This window comes from Lepus europaeus, chromosome 13 (assembly GCF_033115175.1).
Source record: "Lepus europaeus isolate LE1 chromosome 13, mLepTim1.pri, whole genome shotgun sequence".
In the NCBI taxonomy this organism is placed as follows: Eukaryota; Metazoa; Chordata; class Mammalia; order Lagomorpha; family Leporidae; genus Lepus; species Lepus europaeus.
The window spans coordinates 613385-631538 of NC_084839.1; the positions used below are offsets into that span (position 1 = coordinate 613385).

Genomic DNA, 18154 nt, shown 5'->3' on the forward strand with positions numbered 1-18154 from the left:
GCCATAAACCCATGTTCGCTCTGAATTACACTATTTAGAAAAATCCAAGCCCGAGTATCTTTAAACATGGACTGCATGGGTTTCCTACTTTTGCTGTAGCAAATTTATTATGCCGATTTTCATGGCTTCAATCACCCAAGCAGACTGCCTTCCAGTTATGTGTGTCAGAAGCCTGAGGTGCGTTCCCCAGGGCAGGGCCCGGGTCTGCCTGTTCCAGCCTCTGCAGGCCGTGGTCAGCTCATGCCTGGTTGCGTTGCCTGGGCCTCTCTCCCAGAGGCACACCTGGTGACTGCAGCCAGGAAATGTTCTCGGGTTTCAAGCACCTCCATGACTAGATTGGACTCCCTGGAAATCTAGGACAGTCGCCTCACAAGCCCTCAACGGACACAACTGCAGCTTCCAAGGGCAGGGGCGGGGGTATTCTTCTGCCCTCTGACCCGCAAAGAGTTGTGTTCACCACACTTGCACAGCACATCCACTCCCTCCCGAGTTCCCCCAATCCCATCCCGACGCAGCATCGGCCCCTGATCTCACCATGGAAGTCGTCCACAGCAGGTGTGGGGAGCCCCATGTATGATCCGTCCTGGGACAGAATTCCTCCCTCAAGGTCTGTGAGGAGGAGAAATCAGCCCAGTGCAGAAAGGAAGAAATGGGAAAGCTAAGTCAATCCCAAGCCCTTCGGAAATCCAGACAGGCAAACTCCCTCGCGTTCCTGGGCCTAGGGTAGCCCCCAGTGTCAGGGCTGTGCCCTCTGAGCTGTGCACCGCCTTGTACTGACCTGAGGGTGACCCCTGGTGTTGGAGCTATGCCCTGAGCTGTGCACTTCATCCTGACTTGGGTGACCTCTGGTGTCAGAGCTATGCCCTGCGCCCTGCACCGCCTTGTACTGACCTGAGGGTGACCCCTGGTGTCAGAACTATGCCCTGCGCCCTGCACCGCCTTGTACTGACCTGAGGGTGACCCCTGGTGTTGGAGCTATGCCCTGAGCTGTGCACTTCATCCTGACCTGGGTGACCTCTGGTGTCAGAGCTATGCCCTGAGCCCTGCACCGCCTTGTACTGACCCAAGGGTGACCCCTGACCTGGGATGACTTCTGGTGTCAGAGCTATGCCCTGAGCTGTGCACTTCATCCTGACCTGGGGTGACTCCTGTGTCCGGGCTGTGCCCTGAGCCCTGCACTGTTTCATCCTGATGGTTACGCGTTATGTGGATGACCCATAGCTTCATCCCCAGGTTCGGGAGGTGACAAGACAAGTTATTCGAGCCCCCAATGAGGCTGTGACAGACGACGAGCAGCACTCGGATTTCCTGACGGCATGGGGACAGTACATCAGTCACGACATTGCCTTCACACCCCAGAGCCCCAGCAGAGCCTCGTTCTCGGGGGGAGCTGACTGCCAGCTGACGTGCGAGAACCAAAGCCCATGTTTCCCCATACAGGTAATTTTGAAGCCTTCCAAAATAATTTTGAAGCCTTCCAGAATGTCATCATGATGTGAACAATTGTCACTTCAAATCAAGGAAAATGTGAAACAAAATGCCAGAACCCGCCCCTTTTGTCCCGTTCCCAGGGGTTACCAGCTGTGACTTTCCTAGGCACCCCACCAGAAGTTACCACAGTCATCTCAGCGTCTCGCACATGAATGCGTGTGTGTGTGTACTGGATGCGTGCTCTCGCACATGAGTGCGTGTGTGTGCGTACTGGATGCGTGCTCTCGCACGTGAGTGCGTGTGCGCGCGTACTGGATGCGTGCTCTCGCACGTGAGTGCGTGTGCGCGCGTACTGGATGCGTGCTCTCGCACGTGAGTGCGTGTGCGCGCGTACTGGATGCGTGCTCTCGCACGTGAGCGCGTGTGCGCGCGTACTGGATGCGTGCTCTCGCACGTGAGTGCGTGTGCGCGTGTATTGGATGCATGCTCTCTCCATCTCGCTCGGTGCAGAAATGGGACTGAGCTGCGTTAGCTACTGTAGCTGATGGACAAGTCAGGGAGCCCGAGGGGCTCTGCAGCATTGCCTTCCCTTGATCGCACAACCATTTCCACTGTCAGCAGCACAGACAGGGACAGTGCAGGTGGGGGATTTTGTCCCAGGATTTCTCATTACTTCTCCAGAGAAAGCAGCTTGGAAGCCAGCAAGAACGTTTTTTGATAAAGCCTGTGCTGTTGGAGCCCACGTCCTCGCTGACGCTCGCTCGGCAGCCCTTGCTGGCAGCTGCTTTGTGCGCCGCGCTTGAGAGAACCAGCAACACAACTTTGGGCTTCTCTGGAGGAGGCCTCAACTGGCAAGGCCCTGAATGGACCCAGGGTGGACCCAGGACAGGAGATGCTGTGAGAGTCACAGAAGCAGCCCCAACCAGGGTCCCCTCCCCCCACCCCAGGAAGGGCACCCCTTGTCCCCCTTCCTCTCCATCTGAGGTGGGAGCTATTTGGGGTGTCTCTGGTGGCAGTCTGGTAACCAGAGCCCAGTTCTCACCTAAGTGGCTCCAAACCTAAACTACTGCAAACCCACTGAGCTTTGTAGCCTGGAGAAGCGGTTTTTCCCTCCACCTCTCACACAGATCTTGGGTTCCAGCCTTGCCTTGTAACTCCTTAGCTATGACTACATGTTTGTTGTCTATACAAAAAAAAAAAGTCTGTTTCCCACCTGCTAATGTAGCACTTGTTCATGGCGATCATTTGCATCATGAAAATAGTGGAAATAACTTGATCACAGAATGTGAATTAAGTAGACTCTAGTACATGGGAAATATAACTGTCAGTAATTCCACTACAAAATGATGTTATTGAAAATGGTGAAATGGTTCTTGAGTTAGTGAAATTGATAGGACATTTTTCCGATGGTCATTATTGAGCATATATTACTTTTGAATTTATAGAAAATTAGTTTTTAGATCATTTAAAAAGTAAGGGAGTGGGCCTGTGGTGCAACAGTCTTTCCATTTCGGGTGCCTACATCCCACATCATAAACTTTGGCTTCAATCTCAGCTCCTCTGCTTCCTGTCCAGCTTCCTGCTAACGTCCACCCTGGGAGGCAGCAGGTGATGGCCCAAATACTTGCTTCCCTGCCCCCAACGTAGAAGACCCAATTTGAGTTCTGAGTTCCTGGCTAGATCTCTCTGCCTTTCAGATAGAATGAAAGTAAACAAATTAACATTGAAAAAATAAAAGTAAAAGGCAACACTCCCTCTAGCAGAGGGATGGTCGTGTGCCAGGAGTGAGAACAGCAGCGGAGCAGGCTTGCCTTCTGGGACTTCCTCTGGGACCTGTGCATCCTGGGAATTTGCCCCCTGGCTTGTGCATAAATGCTCTGTCAGCTATCAGACTCCTCTGCTCTCCGGGGTAGGGTTTTGTGTCAAATGATTTAGCTGAAGGTCACTCCAGTGGGATGAAAAGCGTGCAGAACCCCTGGAACCAACCCCTTGAGCCCACCAGTCGGTGCATCCCCCGTTAGTGTTGGGAGTGCTGGGCGGCCTGGCTCTGGCGGACCGAGTGTGGCCTCTGAGTATTTGGAGAGCAATGTGAGGCTGGAAGGTGGGCAGTGAGCTTAGAAGCAGTGGGATTTCTGAATCCCAAACAAAAACCAAAATGATCCACTTTCTTAGCCCCTTGTTTGCTCACCATTCCTAAGGCAAACATGCTTCCAGCATCTGCCTGAGACTAAAATGAAGTGTTTTGGCCGGCGCCGTGGCTCAACAGGCTAATCCTCCGCCTAGCGGCGCTGGCACACCAGGTTCTAGTCCCGGTCAGGGCACCGATCCTGTCCCGGTTGCCCCTCTTCCAGGCCAGCTCTCTGCTGTGGCCAGGGAGTGCAGTGGAGGATGGCCCAAGTCCTTGGGTCCTGCACCCCATGGGAGACCAGGATAAGCACCTGGCTCCTGCCATCAGAACAGCGTGGTGCGCCGGCTGCAGCGCGCCAGCCGCGGCGGCCATTGGAGGGTGAACCAATGGCAAAAGGAAGACCTTTCTCTCTGTCCACTCTGCATGTCAAAAAGTAAAAAAAAACAAAAACAACAACAACAAAAAAAACGAAGTGTTTTAAGTACCTGTGCACAGACTCACACTGCCAAGGCACCTCTGCACCTCCCTGGTCTTAGGGGCCCCCCTTCCCACATGTGACCCTCGTCCTGCAGGGCAGCGGGAGACCAAGGACTACAGAAAACACCTGCTTGTGGGTGGGCTCCAGGCGCTGGTAACTGATGATCTGCTTTAGAAGCTTCATTCGATGCAGATATCAGCTTCTCTGCTAATGAATTCATCACTTGGCTACTTCAGCTGCCCCTGCAGGGGCTGTGTGGCTTGAGTCCGCTTTTGCTACTGATTTCTGCTGAGCAGTGAGCTGGTATGTGGGTACCAGTGCTCCAGCCGGTGTCAGTCATGGGAGGGCGGCCCCCCTCTGTCCTCACTCTCATGGCACTGTCTCTCCCTGACTCTCTGTGCTCGTTGCTTGGGGCCATCAGCACCACGGTGCCATTTCCCCAAGGGCATTGGTGCCTTTGCTGCCAGACCTTGCACTCGGCCCTCACTGAGCCCTCTCCTGCGTGTGTCCCCTCCCTCTGGCCGGGTGGCGCCTCCATGGGGCTGTTACTTCCTTGGTTCTCTGCATCGCTCGCCTGTGCTGCAGGCAGCAGCAGGAAAATCACGTGCATAGTTAAACTCTGCATCGTTTCTTGTGCCTGTGTTGCTCCGTAAAGTTTCCCTGATGTATCCACACTTTGCCATGGTGCACAGGGCTGGCCTGTCCTTGTCATGTCCCTCCCACCCATTGGCCAGGCTGAAATCCAACCTTCTATTTACCTCTTTTTGCATTTTTCTTTTTAAAACAGTTACCCATTTTTAGTAATAACCGTGTGCATCACTCACAGATACATGAACATTGTAAAAATTCGAATACTACTAGTTTCTGGGTATATAACAAGTGGAACTAGAAGACAGGGTTATGTGCATGCTTTAATTGTAATGAATACTCGCAAAATGCCCAACAACAGTGGGATCCTAAGTTGTGTTTTCTAACTGGTTATCTCTCAGCAGCCATGAGTGTAACTTGACGCGTTGAGGAGCAGAGAAAGAGGCAGTGTGCACCGCACGTCACTGCTGAGTGACAGCCGCCTTCTGTGTCCGCCCTTTGTTCCCTTCAGATCCGTTTCCATAGCTGGACAGGCACAGTCTCTGCGCAGTCTCAGCATCAATGCTTAGTCATACACAACTGCTCGCCTTGTAATTCTGCTGATGGTGCAGTTATTTTCGTTGGGTTCTCAATTTTGATATGTTTTAACGAGTCAGTCTTTGCCCTCTGTGCTTGTGAGTTGTCTTACTAAGCAGTGCTTCCCGACCTGAAGGTTGTGAATGCACAGTATGGTTTCCTTTGAATATTTTCAAGATGGAGGTTTTATAGAAAACTTTATTAGAAATTTACACTGATCAACAGTGAGAGGTAGGGATCTACTAGGGTGCTTTTCTAAGTGGTGATCACTTTGAGCAGATTCCCTTTTCCACACTGATTCCGACGCAGTCCTCTCAGATGCCCACCTGCCCTCCTGCTCAGTCCTTGCACCACGGCCTCCCGACGGACACCCCGTCACGGCCATGTCCTCCATGCTCTCTTCCGGCTTAGGAACCCATCTTGACTCTTGGCTCCTCCACAGAGCTGCAGCCTGGCCTTGTCCAGCTGGGGCAGTTCTGTTGAGAGGCTCACCAGAACCGGCTTTTCCACACACGGGTCTGTGAGCCTCGGGCCTTACCAACTGACCTGTCTTCTGCAGTCACCAGCTCATTTCCCCCGGCGTTTTGTGTACGCTCCCAGAGTTTGATGGTTAGTCTGTTAGTGTGTTGCATCGATGCTGACGGATCATGATTGCCTTTCTGCCATAGTGAATAAAACCCGGCTGAAGTGTACCTGTAATCGCTCAGCCCCCGCGTCTGCACACACGTTGATCCTTTTGAATGCTGTTTGTGCCTGGTTTGCCTCCTGGCTCCACTTCCATCGATTTCTACGAAGATTTCAATTTATTTTAAAATGTGTCTTTGATCAAGGATTATCCAGGAGAACTTTATTGCCAGCCTATTATCTGTGCTCTCTAACTTAACCCATTCTTTCTTTTCTGATCTTGGGTGAAGGGTGAAGACTGATGTGTCTGTTGCCAGGGTTCTCTGAGCTTTTCCGTTCTTTTGCTTTATTTTAGCTGATGGGACTCTGGGCTCCAACTGTGGTTTCCTGGTGGCCCTCGTGGTCCAAGCCCTCCTGCTCTGCGCTCCATCCTGAGCCCAGCTTCCTGAGGGGTCTCAGGGGACACCCCTTCCTTGTGGGCTGGACCTGGGCTCACCCAGCCTGCTCCTTTTCCCCAGGGTGACTCCCTCTGCGGCCTCTGTCACATGCGTGAATTCCAGTGCCACAGGTATAGAAGGTCCTCTGTGAGCTGCCCCTGGCCCTCAGGTCCGTGCCCGCCGGAGTGGCCCCAGGTCCTCTGCTCTTCCTCATTCCTCACCAGGCAGGGCTGTGTACTCTGGGGTTTTCGTAAGAGGCCTCCCTCCAGAACCTGCCCGTCCCTTGTGCCCTGCCTCTGTGGGCAGGAGGTCTGACCTCTGGGCCTCAGACCCAAGGCAGGAGGACGCCCGTGAGGATCCCACTTCCTGGAGCTGGGGAAGGCCCAGCGTCCCAGAGCAGGGCTAACCTGGGCACATCCACAGTGGGGCAGAGCCGCGTGCTCTGCATGGCCCCGGCCTGACTCTGCCCAGGAAAGCTGTGAAGGTGCCCGGAGAGTGCAGGGTCTTGGTGTTGCCCCCACACACAGCTGTCAGACCACAGGCAGAGCTGGAACCAGACCCAGCGGCCCTGCCCCTCCAGCCAGCAACCCCCTGTGACTCTGCCCCATGCCCTTAACGGAAGCCCAGGTAATGGGGGAGAAGAGGTCAGCGGGACCCCAGGGGCAGGAGCAGGACACTGATCAGGGACACCCGCTCCCCTGGTGGGGGCTCCATCCCACCGGCTCTGCCTTCCCAGGAAGGGCCAGAAGGGCCTGTGGGCTGACCCCACAGGGAGAGCACAGGAGTACGGGAAACCCTGGCATTGACGGTCGCCCCTGCCTGGGGCTCCTTGTGTCTCTAAGAGGGTGCCCGAGGCCCGAGGTGACCTCCACTCTCCCCTCTGCCCTGCAGCTCCCTGGGAACGCCTCGCCTACCACCTGTCTGCCCTTCTACCGCTCCGCTCCTGCCTGCGGCACCGGGGACCAGGGTGCGCTCTTTGGCAACCTGTCCCAGGCAAACCCGCGGCAGCAGATGAACGGGCTGACTTCCTTCCTCGATGCTTCCACCGTGTACGGCAGCTCCCCCGCCTCTGAGAAGCAGCTGCGCAACTGGACCAGTGCCGAGGGGCTGCTTCGCATCAACACCCGCCACTGGGACGCCGGCCGCGCCTACCTGCCCTTTGCACTGCACGTGCCCGCTGCCTGCGCGCCAGAGCCTGGAGCCCCGGGGGAGTCCCATGCCCCTTGCTTCCTGGCTGGGGATGGCCGTGCCAGTGAGGTCCCCTCCCTGACAGCCGTGCACACGCTGTGGGTGCGTGAGCACAACCGCCTGGCTGCCAAGTTCAAGGCCCTCAACCCGCACTGGAGTGCGGACACCACGTACCAGGAGGCGCGCAAGGTGGTGGGCGCCCTGCACCAGGTGAGTGAGGAGTCACCGTGGGCACCCCTGCAGGGTGGGGCGAGGCCTTGGTCACTCTGTTTGGAAGAGTGCAGAATCCAGCTACCGGCGGCTGCACAGGAGGTTATGGATGCCCCGTAGAGGTGGGCACAGAATCCAGGGTGCCCTTTGGCAGGTGCAGGCAAGGTCATCGTGGGCACCTTGGCCAGGGACATGGGGCTAACTTGAGAGCTGCAGGGTTCCCTCCTGGGCTCCGCACCCCCCCCCCCCCAGCCATTGTGATGATCCCAGTGCCAGTCCCACCCTAGTAACAGGCTCAGCCCACCCAGGACTTCCACGCTTTGCAGATTTTAGCCCATTTAACAGCCCTCATAACAACCCTTCAGGTGGTGGACACCAATGATGGTGGTGTTTTTCTGTTTTGCAAACAGTGGAGTAAATAAAGGACTCCATGTTCCTGGGTGAGATTTCTGAAATAGCAAGTTAAACTAAGCAGCCGTGTTAATTCTTTTCTTCATGTTGTGATTGTTTTTCACACTGAATCTGACTGCCTTGAATGGAGCCTGCATACTCACTGTGTGATGTGAGAGTGACTTGCACAGGTAAAACACCATGGCTGAATCTGCAGTCTTGCTGGGTTATGTAAGACAAGCGCAATACCTTGCATTAGTAGTTCCCACTCGTGTGTCTCCATCGCTCCAGGCCCTGGGTGGCCAACCCCATTTTACAGAGAAGCAAGGTGAGTCTTGTCCAAGCATGCATGACTGCTGCAGGTGAGAGTCCAGGCACCCAGCCTGGAAGCCCCCATGGCCCAGGCAGTGACCCCTTAGTTGCTGAGTGGTGAGGGCACCTGAGCCTCGGGGGCAGGCTGGGCAGCAGCAGGGAGTGAGTCTGTCTTTATCGACTACACAGGACCGTGTGAGTGTTCAGTGCCTGTCAGCCACAGCCAAGGCTGGTTAGGCATGTGTGTGCATGATTGTGTGTCTGTGTGCATGTCAGGTTAGACATGCATGTGCATGTATGTGCCTGCATGTTAGGCATGTGCATGCATGGATGTGTGTGCAGGATATGTTAGGCATGTGTGTGTATGTGTGTGTCTGTGTGCATGTCAGGTTAGGCATGTGTGTGCATGAATGTGTGTGCATGTCAGGTTAGGCATGTGTGTGCATGTATGTGTGTCTGCGTGCATGTCAGGTTAGGCTTGCATGCGCATGTATGTGTGTCTGTGTATGTAGGGTACTGGAGTCAGTAATGAAAGCAGGAACAGGATACACAGAGCCTGACTTGAAGCTTAAACGGTGGAATTGAGAAGAAGCAAGTGACCGACAAGACAGGTGTACAAAACTAGATTGTTAGAATGTTCAAAATACCCACACTGGGTGTTTGAGGGGAGCAGTGAAGCCAGTATAGACCGTGTTGCTGTAGGACTCTGCATCTGTGCCCATGCTACTGTCACGGCTGCTCAGACGCTGCCTGACAGGTGAGCAGGTTGGAGCAGGGCTGACAGCTTTACAAGCCCCGATGCCTTAGGAACTGGTCTGTTCTGTCAACTTTGTTCTGTGTCCTCTCTGAACAGAAGCTCCACCATGACGGACACTGTCATCTGGGCGTTGAGTTCTTTTTCCCAGCACCTGCAATATGCCTGGTCCAGAGTAGGTGCTTGATAATATGAGCTGAAATTATGAAGGAGGACAGAAGCAGGGGTTCACCCTCCCCTGTGAAATCCACACGCGCTCAGACACGGCCAAGGCCACTGCCGCTCACCCTGTCTCTGTCTCTCACAGAACCAGCAGAGAGCTGGGAGCACAATTCAGAAGGGGGAGAGGAAGAAGAAACCCAGGAGCTTCGTCCTGGCACGGATCCTAAATCACAGGAGCTGTGCACACCACACACTCTTTAATTTGGGTATCATTTTGTCACAGAGATGGGGATCCCCAAATTATATTCTGGAGATTGACAGCCCTGGCTGGGCCAGACTCAGTCCAGGTTCTTCTCTTCCCTCTGCAAGAATACAAGTGGGAGACGCAGATGGAGGTGAACAATGGAGCAGGCTTTACCGAAAGGCAAAGGGATGGTGCACGCTGCAGTGTGCGTGCCGCCAACCTCATGCAGCAGAACTGCCCTCAGCCGGGGCTGGGAGAACTCAGGGCAGGGCCTGATCCCAGATCCCAAGGAGGCAGGGTGTGGGTGGGGCTGCAGCACATGTGGTGGTCTCCAGAAAGGTGTCATGGCATCTGGGGCATAATGGAGACTGAGGCCCAGCTGTAGGATGAGCAGTGGGTGTGCCCGGCCTTGGCTGGAAGGTGACGGATCTGGGCGGGGCTCATGGCCTAGGTGTTGGCCAGACTGGGCTCCTCATCCCTTCCTGACCCCCTGCCTGGCCTACGTTGATTTGCTTTAAACTGGAGGATGGAAATTCACTGATGTATGTAGACCAGAACTGTGATCTGTGTAAAATTGCTGTCTGTTATGTGGAAAGAGGCTTTTCCACAGAGAGCACAGATTTAGCAGACTCCCCAGAGTCGGGCAGCTGCACGTGGTGGCAGGGTAGGAGCTCAAGTTGCCTGGATCCTGGGCTCCAGGGCCAGCGTCCTTGAGGGGAGCTGGTTTCAGATATGTGTCTTGTGTTCAAGGTCAGGGGACTGCGCGGTACAGCGGGAGATGAGGGGAGAGGTGGCTTGTGACGGGAATGTCTTCTGGGGGACAGTGGCAGGCAGCCCCTGTCCTGCGTGTGTGCAGGGCAGCAGGTTCTGTGTGACCCCCGGAGGGTGCCTGGGGATGTCTGTGACATGTCTCACCCAATCCTACATGCAGGAGCAAAGGCTGTTAGGACTTAGTGGAGCGGTTGGCGCCCCACCTGTCCCTGTCTACCTGCAGGCCCCCACCCTTGACAACTGCGTCCCCAGGGATGCTAGGAAGGTGCCGTTCGTCCTGTCACTCTGACCGTAGCCCTCACTGACACCGGGCCTTCCTGTTCCTGCTCAGCAGCTCGCCTGCTCCCCTCTCCTTGCAGATCATCACCCTGCGGGATTACGTTCCCAGGATCCTGGGACCCCAGGCCTTCCAGCAGCACGTGGGTCCCTACGGAGGCTATGACCCCACCGTGAACCCCACCGTGTCCAATGTCTTCTCCACGGCCGCCTTCCGCTTCGGCCATTCCACAGTGCACCCGCGAGTGCGGCGACTGGACGCCCACTTCCAGGAGCCCCCGGGCCTCCCCAGGCTGCAGCTGCGCGATGTGTTCTTCAGCCCCTGGAGGCTCATCAAGGAAGGTGCGTGTCTGTCCACCAGGCGCTCGCCACCTCCTCCAGCCACCGCCCTGCTGTCCGCGTGGCTGGTGCTAACCAAGCTTCCAGTGTTCAACAGGGGTGGGAACCGTGTGTCTGCCGAGCCCATTTGGATACTTATAATGTCACAGGTCATATAAAATCCTCAGCTTATATTAGCTTGCTATAGATTTATTGAATTCTGAGTCCTGCCTGTAGTTGCCTTGGCAGGACCAGACAGAAAGATTTCATGGACCTTGTGGTCCACGGGCCACAGGCAAGATAAATTTGTTCATCAAAGATGCTTTCTGTCACATTTCTGATCCACAGGATGACCCATTCAGGGGCAGCTAACTCTCTGCTCGTGGTTTCAGAAAACACAGAGGGAGAAATCTGCCTTTAAATGTGCCCGTTGTAGCTGCTGCCGTTGGTCCTTCATGGCGGAGTGCTGACGCGTCCTGTGGTTATGATCGGCACCATGAGCTCAGGACGTGTGCACCTGGGTTGCCTCTGGGAGAGACGTTGAGAAGAGAATACCAAGTCCCCTGGGCAGCTGCCTCCTTCCTTCTGGCCCTTTCCCGGTGTTCATCTGTCTGAAAGCCCCAACACCATCTTAGGCAAAGCCACTTCCACACCAGCAGAAACATCCTGGGCCCTGAGCTGTATGTTCAGGGACACCCTGAAGTCAAACTGACCCCAAACAGATCTGACTGCACTCAAGTGGGGGTGCACGCACCTCTGGGTCTGTTCGGTGAGGATGACCCCAGGGCCTTTGGAGGGGGTGGGCATGGCCACTTGGGTCCCGACAGCCCTTGGGCCCAGTCTGTCTTTCCTGTTCCAGACATTTCAAGTTATTTGATTGTGATGTTTCCGCCACCAAAAACAAAACCTAAAACTTGAACGACTGGCGGGCCCCGTCTCTGGCCCCTTTGATTGTTTTTTTTTTTTGTTTGTTTTATTTTTTTTTATTTTTGACAGGCAGAGTGGACAGTGAGAGAGAGACAGAGAGAAAGGTCTTCCGTTGCCGTTGGTTCACCCTCCAATGGCCGCCGCGGTAGCGCGCTGCGGCCGGCGCACCGCGCTGTTCCGATGGCAGGAGCCAGGTGCTTATCCTGGTCTCCCATGGGGTGCAGAGCCCAAACACTTGGGCCATCCTCCACTGCACTCCCTGGCCACAGCAGAGAGCTGGCCTGGAAGAGGGGCAACCGGGACAGGATCGGTGCCCCGACCGGGACTAGAACCCGGTGAGCCGGCGCCGCAAGGCGGAGGATTAGCCTGTTGAGCCACGGCGCCGGGCCCCTTTGATTGTAAAGGCCCAAGGTCTGCCCCACGCGGCTAGTGCAGAGCGGGGCGGGGTCCTCAGCTTGATGGAAGCACCCTGGAGTCCGTTCTGGAATTCACAAGCTGACACACAGGATTTGCTGAGAACCGATGGGCCCTGTCACAGAGATGTCGCACTGTGCACTAGCACTGAGCAGCAAGTCTCAGCAGCTTGTGTGCTGTCTCCCAGGTGGGGTGGACCCGCTGGTCAGAGGCCTTCTTGCAAGACCAGCCAAACTGCAGGCGCATGACCAGCTGATGAACGAGGAGCTGACAGAAAGGCTCTTTGTGCTGTCGAACTCGGGCACCTTGGATCTGGCGTCGCTGAACCTGCAGAGGGGCCGGGACCACGGGCTGCCAGGTCTGCTCGCCTGTACATGTGCTGTGAGGGTGGCCATTCTTGGGGAAACTGGTTCAGGTGAAGATGTACCTGCAAATCTGCTCCAGCATCTGAGCAGTGGGCCACAGGCACTCTTGTTCCTCAGCCAAAGAGGCTCTGTCCAGTTTTTCTTAGACAATGGAAATGGTACAGGAGCCCGGGAACCCCAGGACGCATGAACCCCAGGGACACATGAGCCGAGGCACTTCCGGCCCCAGACAGGGAGGCAGAATTTCTGGGCAGACCCTGGCAAGGCTGCGTCTGGTTTCTCAGGAAGCCCTGGAGGTGGTCAGACCCCAACTCCTGTCCCCTTCTTGCCCTTCCCACTGTTCTGGGGCCAGCAGCATCTGGTGCTGCACTTGGCACTGCCACACCTATAGGTGGAAACCCCTACTCAGCTGCCTCCATCACCTCTGTGCCCTGCCCAGGCAGATTGGAAGGTGTGTGCTTTTCCTCTTATCCTGTCCAAACCCAAGATTCCTGCGAGTTGCCCCCTTTCTCTCTGAGTCCCTCACCACCCGAAAGACCCGGCACGGTCCTCCCCACGTGCCTGTGCCTGTGTTTGAGTGCTGGGCTCCAGAGCCCACGGCTGATGAGGCCCTAGGAGTAAGACAGGGCCACACAAGCAGGGGGAGCAGTGGAGGACCCTGGTGCGTGCTCCCGTCAGATGGTGGTGCCACAGCAGGCAGCAGCTGGAGGCTCTGGTCTGGCCTTGCGGAGGGAGGAGGGGAGCATGTGGGGCAGAGAGGTGCTGAGCTGAGGGGGAGGGGAAGGCAGTGTGAGGAGGGGGAGGGAAAGTGCCTGTCCAGGGAGGCAGGATGAGCATGGACGGGGGCTTTGGAGAGGGTGATGAGGAGCTGGGCTCCCGGGGCAGAACAGGCTCCGCCTCGGCACTGACAAGGTCCCCTGAGCACTGGTGAGAGGTGACCCTGTGGGCCCCTGTGAGAGGGGCTGGCGGCATCTGTGTAGGGGCAGAGCTGAGCATTGCTGGGTGAGAGCGAGCCCCCATGGACGTTCTGGATGGGTCGCCGTGACCCCCTCCAGTGCGCGTCCTGAGGTGGATGCTGGAGTATTCCAGGATGCTGAGCTCCAGGGGCTGGGCTGTGGTGTGAGGGGCGGCAGCAGCTGCACACCGAGATGGCTCACCCCAGCCCCCTGCCCAGGTTACAACGCGTGGAGGGTGTTCTGTGGCCTGCCGCGCCTGGAGAGCCCCGCTCACCTCAGCGAGGTCCTGGCCGACCGCAGCGTTGTCCGCAGGCTGATGGAACTGTACGGGCATCCCGACAACATCGACATCTGGCTGGGTGGCCTGGCTGAGAAGCTGCTCCCGGGGGCACGCACAGGGCCTCTGTTCGCGTGCATCATCGGCAGGCAGATGAAGGCCCTGAGGGACGGGGACAGGTAGGCGTCCATGGTGGCCACGCTGCCTCCTGTGGCTTCCGGAGACCTGGCGGGATACCTCCCTCAGCCACAGCTTCCTCCGCTGCGAGACTGGGCGGGCGCAGAAGGGAGCAGACACAGCACAGGGCCCCCCAGAGGCCAGCAGGTGTGGAGGGCTGCGGGCAGGGAAGTCACACTGTGTCCCTCACCATGGAGGCCACGCCCCTGCAGAGGCTCAGGTTGCAAAGGCCAGGCTTGGGTGCCCACAGGCCCTCCTCCTCCTCCCCCTGCCTCCTTTCTCCTCTCTTCCCCCTCCTCCCTCCCTCCTCGCCCCTCCTCTTCCCTTCCCTTCTGCCTGTTCCTCCCCCTCCCTTCTCCTTCCTCCCTCCTCCCCCTCCTCCCTGGCTCTCCCCAACCTTCCTCTTCTTCCCCCTCCTGCTCCCCCTTCCCCTCCCCTCCCCTCCCTCCTCCTCCTCCCTCTCTGGGCACCTGATCCTGCCCTGGGCTGGACGCTGTGTTCACCTTGCTGGGCCTGTAGAGTGTGATGTTGGGGTGCCTGGTGTGTGAGTGAACTGGAGGGGCTCCCGCTCACCCACGCTTCCTGCTCTCTCCTCCGAGGTTCTGGTGGGAGCACGGGCCAGTCTTCACTGAGGCCCAGCGGCTGGAACTGGAGAAGCACACCTTGTCCCGGGTGGTCTGTGACAACACGGGCCTCACCAGGGTGCCGGCCGATGCCTTCCAAGGTGGACAGTTCCCCCGAGACTTTGAGTCCTGTGAAGACATCCCTGGCATGAACCTGGACGCGTGGCGGGAGACCCTCCCTCAAGGTGATTTTAAGCCCCTTTTGCGTCACTGCACAGAGCACAGCCTGTAGCAGAGGAGAGCGACTTCCCCAAGAGCTGTGTCTGACCCAGGCTGGTTGAGCAAACAGCGTCATCACTGGGGCCAGCCCCGTGCAGGCGCTGTGTCCTCCACTGAGGAAGGCCGAGTCCACCAGCCTGAGCACCCTGGTCCAAGGGGACAGACATCCTTTCTGAGCAGTGTCATGGAGAAAGGGCGCAGGGAGTCGTTGGGGTGCAGTACCCCAGCACTGGCCTACAGGGTCTGTGCTGGCTTGGTAGGGCCCCCAGTATCACCCACCAAGTTGCTCCATTCCTGTGGGCACATTGCCCCAGTTGAAAGCAGCAGGTGAGATTACATACTTCTTTTTTCTTTTACTTTTTAAAGATTTATTATTTATTTGAAAGACAGAGCTAGAGATCTTCCATGCGCTGGTTCACTCCCCAAATAGTCGCAACAGCCAGGGCTGCACCAGGGCAAAGCCAGGAATCTGGAACTCTGGGTCTCCCGTGTGGATGGCAAAGGCCCGTGCACTTGACCCATCGCTGCTGCTTTCCCAGGTGCATCAGCAGGGAGCTGGATCAGAAGCAGAGTAGCTGGGACTCAAACCAGTGTTCATGTGGGATGCCAGTGCTGTAGGTGGGGGCTGGATGTCACACATTTCTAAGAGCAAATCTTGGTCAGTGTAGGTCAACATTGGCCACCATAGAAAAGATGCACAAGTGACCAGGAGCTGGAGTTTTCAGGGTTTAGTTCAGAACAACTGTTCTGCCTCAGCTTCTGTTCTGCAGGTGCCATGAGCACAAGCAGACCCCGCAGTGCAGAGATCCCAGCACCAGGCACTTGGTCAGGTCTCCTGGACAACACCAGCTCCCCAGAGGTTGACCAGCTGCCAGCAGCAGCTGAAGATTCAGTCACTGGTGCCTTCCGTACAGCCGGCCCTTCTCTGGGAGGTGGGCCCTGCTGGGGGAGTGAACACACCCTACACAGGCGCGCCTCCATCGCCCTCTGTCTGGGGAGGGAGGGCAGATGATAAGCACATCCCTCTCAGAAGGCCCTGGCCCCAGCGTGGCCGCCTTCTGAGGGCCTGGGGGCTGGGAGCTAAGTGGTATCTGTGGCGTGGCCGCAACCCCAAGCAGAAGACTTTTCTACGTTGTACAGACGACAGGTGTGGCCTCCCAGACCCGGTGGATGGCGGGGACTTTGTGCTCTGTGAAGAGGCGGGGAGGCACAGGCTGGTGTTCTCCTGTCGTCATGGATATGAGCTCCACGGGCCAGAGCAAGTCACCTGCACCCCGGAGGGCTGGGACTCCCAGCCCCCTGCTTGTAAAGGTCAGTCATTTAGCAGGCTGGGGCGGGGCATGCGGGGGATGAGAACGAGAGCCTGCGTTTCCACAGTGTGTCGGCAGCATGGGCCAGGAAGCTGTCTACCAAACAGTGCCGTGGGCGCATCTGTGGTCAGGTAGTGGAGCGTGACAGCAGTCACCTGAGGAGCATGGCACCAGGCAGGGCCTTGGGAGAGGGTCAGGGAGAGACGGATCTGCAAAGCTGACTTCTGGAATGAATCGTCAGGGGATGTTGCCCTCTGAAAACCCACGTGGTGAGCCCCCAGCCATCTGGGACCAGTGACTTCTGTCTGCTCCCTCAGGGACCGCTGGGCCCAATTCCCAAGCCTCCTCACACCTAGGGGTGCCCAGGAGCTGCCCGCGCCATTCCTGGAGAGCACGTGGGGAACGGCCATTGTTAGGCCACATTGTGAAACTCCCCAGCCACCTCTACCGGCTTCTCCCTGTGACCACGTAGGTGGGCATCACCCCCAGGGCACCTGGGTAGCAGATGTGTCAGTTAGCAGAGCGTGGGTCCTTGGGTGGCCATGCAGGGAGGCCAGCAGGACATCCCCATGGGACTGCTCTGGCCACAGAGTGATCCAGTGGCCAGAGCCAGGTCTCCCCTTACCAGCCCTGACTCACACCCCTGCGAGGCCCTGGGGCAGTGCCTGGAGAGGCTGCCCCCACCAAGGCCGTGTCCCCAGGAGGGAGGGGGCCAGTGTCAGAACTGCACTGAGTGAGCCGTGCTCAGCACTGGGAAGAGTCCAGCAGAAATGCAAGCCATACCTGGGGTTCAGGTTTTGGCGTTTGACTGAGGAAGGAGGGCATCCTGTGGGTGGTGATGATGGTCGTCCGGCCACTGAATGCAGTGCAGTGCCGTGGTGAGGCTCCGGGTTCAACTGCAGGTCCTTGGTGTGGTGCCACAGCTGTGTGGCCAGGAGAGTGCTGGAGGGGCTGCGGGCCCCATGCACCGGGAGGACTGGGCACAGGCTCAGGTTGAGAGGCCGACTGCTGTCCCCACAGTTGTCTCAGGTTCACATGGAGAGACAGGGCCCAGCAGCTGGAGAAGTCAGACTGGGAGCTGACCTGGCACACACGGATCAGGGCGAGGAGGCTACTGCCAGAGGCGCTAGCCTGGCCCCTGGCCCAGGAAACCTTCCTCCGGACTTAAAACAGCTCCACACTCCCAGACTCACTCCAGCAGGAAGTGGGCTGTGCTGGTCTGGCTTAGGCTGCTCCCTGGAGCCCCGCTGCTGTGCCTCCTGTGGACCCTGGGTGTGTTTGCAATTACCGTGATCAGCCGCGTCCTCGCTCCTGACAGCTGCCACCCCCCTTCCACCAGGGCAGCAGGGCTGCTCTAGCCGTTGGCTCTGTCTCCCCAGAATCTCCTGGTTTCTGTGAGCCTGCGTGCTCTGTGTGAGAGGAGGACGAGCCTAAGGTCCAGCTCTCGGCTGTGTGTTCCCCATGAACAGCGGCACAGCCTGGGGCTCTGAGCTCCGTATGTGCAGTGCACCGTGGTGCAGGGTGAGCGGGCATGAGGGAGGCAAGCGGGACTCAGGGGACCACAGCGCACCCAGTACAAACACGGGTCTCAGAGCATTGACACAATCAGAAGCCATTTGGAGTGTTTACTTCTGTGGGTCGTATTTATAAACATAGAAGAGAACTTCCGAATGTCGGTTACATCCCCAGTGAGAAGCAAAAAAGGAGGGCATGACTGTTTACTCAACTCTGTCCTTTCTTTTATTGCTTTTTTCATTAAAGCATAGTCTTAACTTAGAAAATGCTCAATAGGAGAAGTCATGAGAAGACTTAAATGCATTCATTTATGAACACAAATATTTTCTTTTTTTAAGATTTTATTTATTATTAATTTGAGAGGTAGAGTTACAGACAGTGAGAGGGAGAGACAGAGAAAGGTCTTCCTTCTATTGGTTCACTCCCCAGATGGCCGCAATGGCCGGAGCTGCGCCAGGAGCCAGGTGCATCTTCCCAGTCTCTC

At 56.9% G+C, this 18154-nt stretch overlaps 1 protein-coding gene across 1 annotated transcript in view; it reads left to right on the forward strand.

Moving 5' to 3' along the window:
* The window catches only part of TPO (thyroid peroxidase), a 66143-nt gene that overhangs the window by 30023 nt on the left and 17966 nt on the right, over positions 1–18154 (forward strand). Inside the window, exons 6-12 of the mRNA XM_062210111.1 lie at positions 1234–1440; positions 7154–7660; positions 10653–10911; positions 12416–12586; positions 13768–14005; positions 14603–14811; positions 15986–16156. Coding sequence (XP_062066095.1) covers positions 1234–1440; positions 7154–7660; positions 10653–10911; positions 12416–12586; positions 13768–14005; positions 14603–14811; positions 15986–16156 — 1762 coding nt within the window. The remainder of the gene's footprint in view (positions 1–1233; positions 1441–7153; positions 7661–10652; positions 10912–12415; positions 12587–13767; positions 14006–14602; positions 14812–15985; positions 16157–18154) is intronic.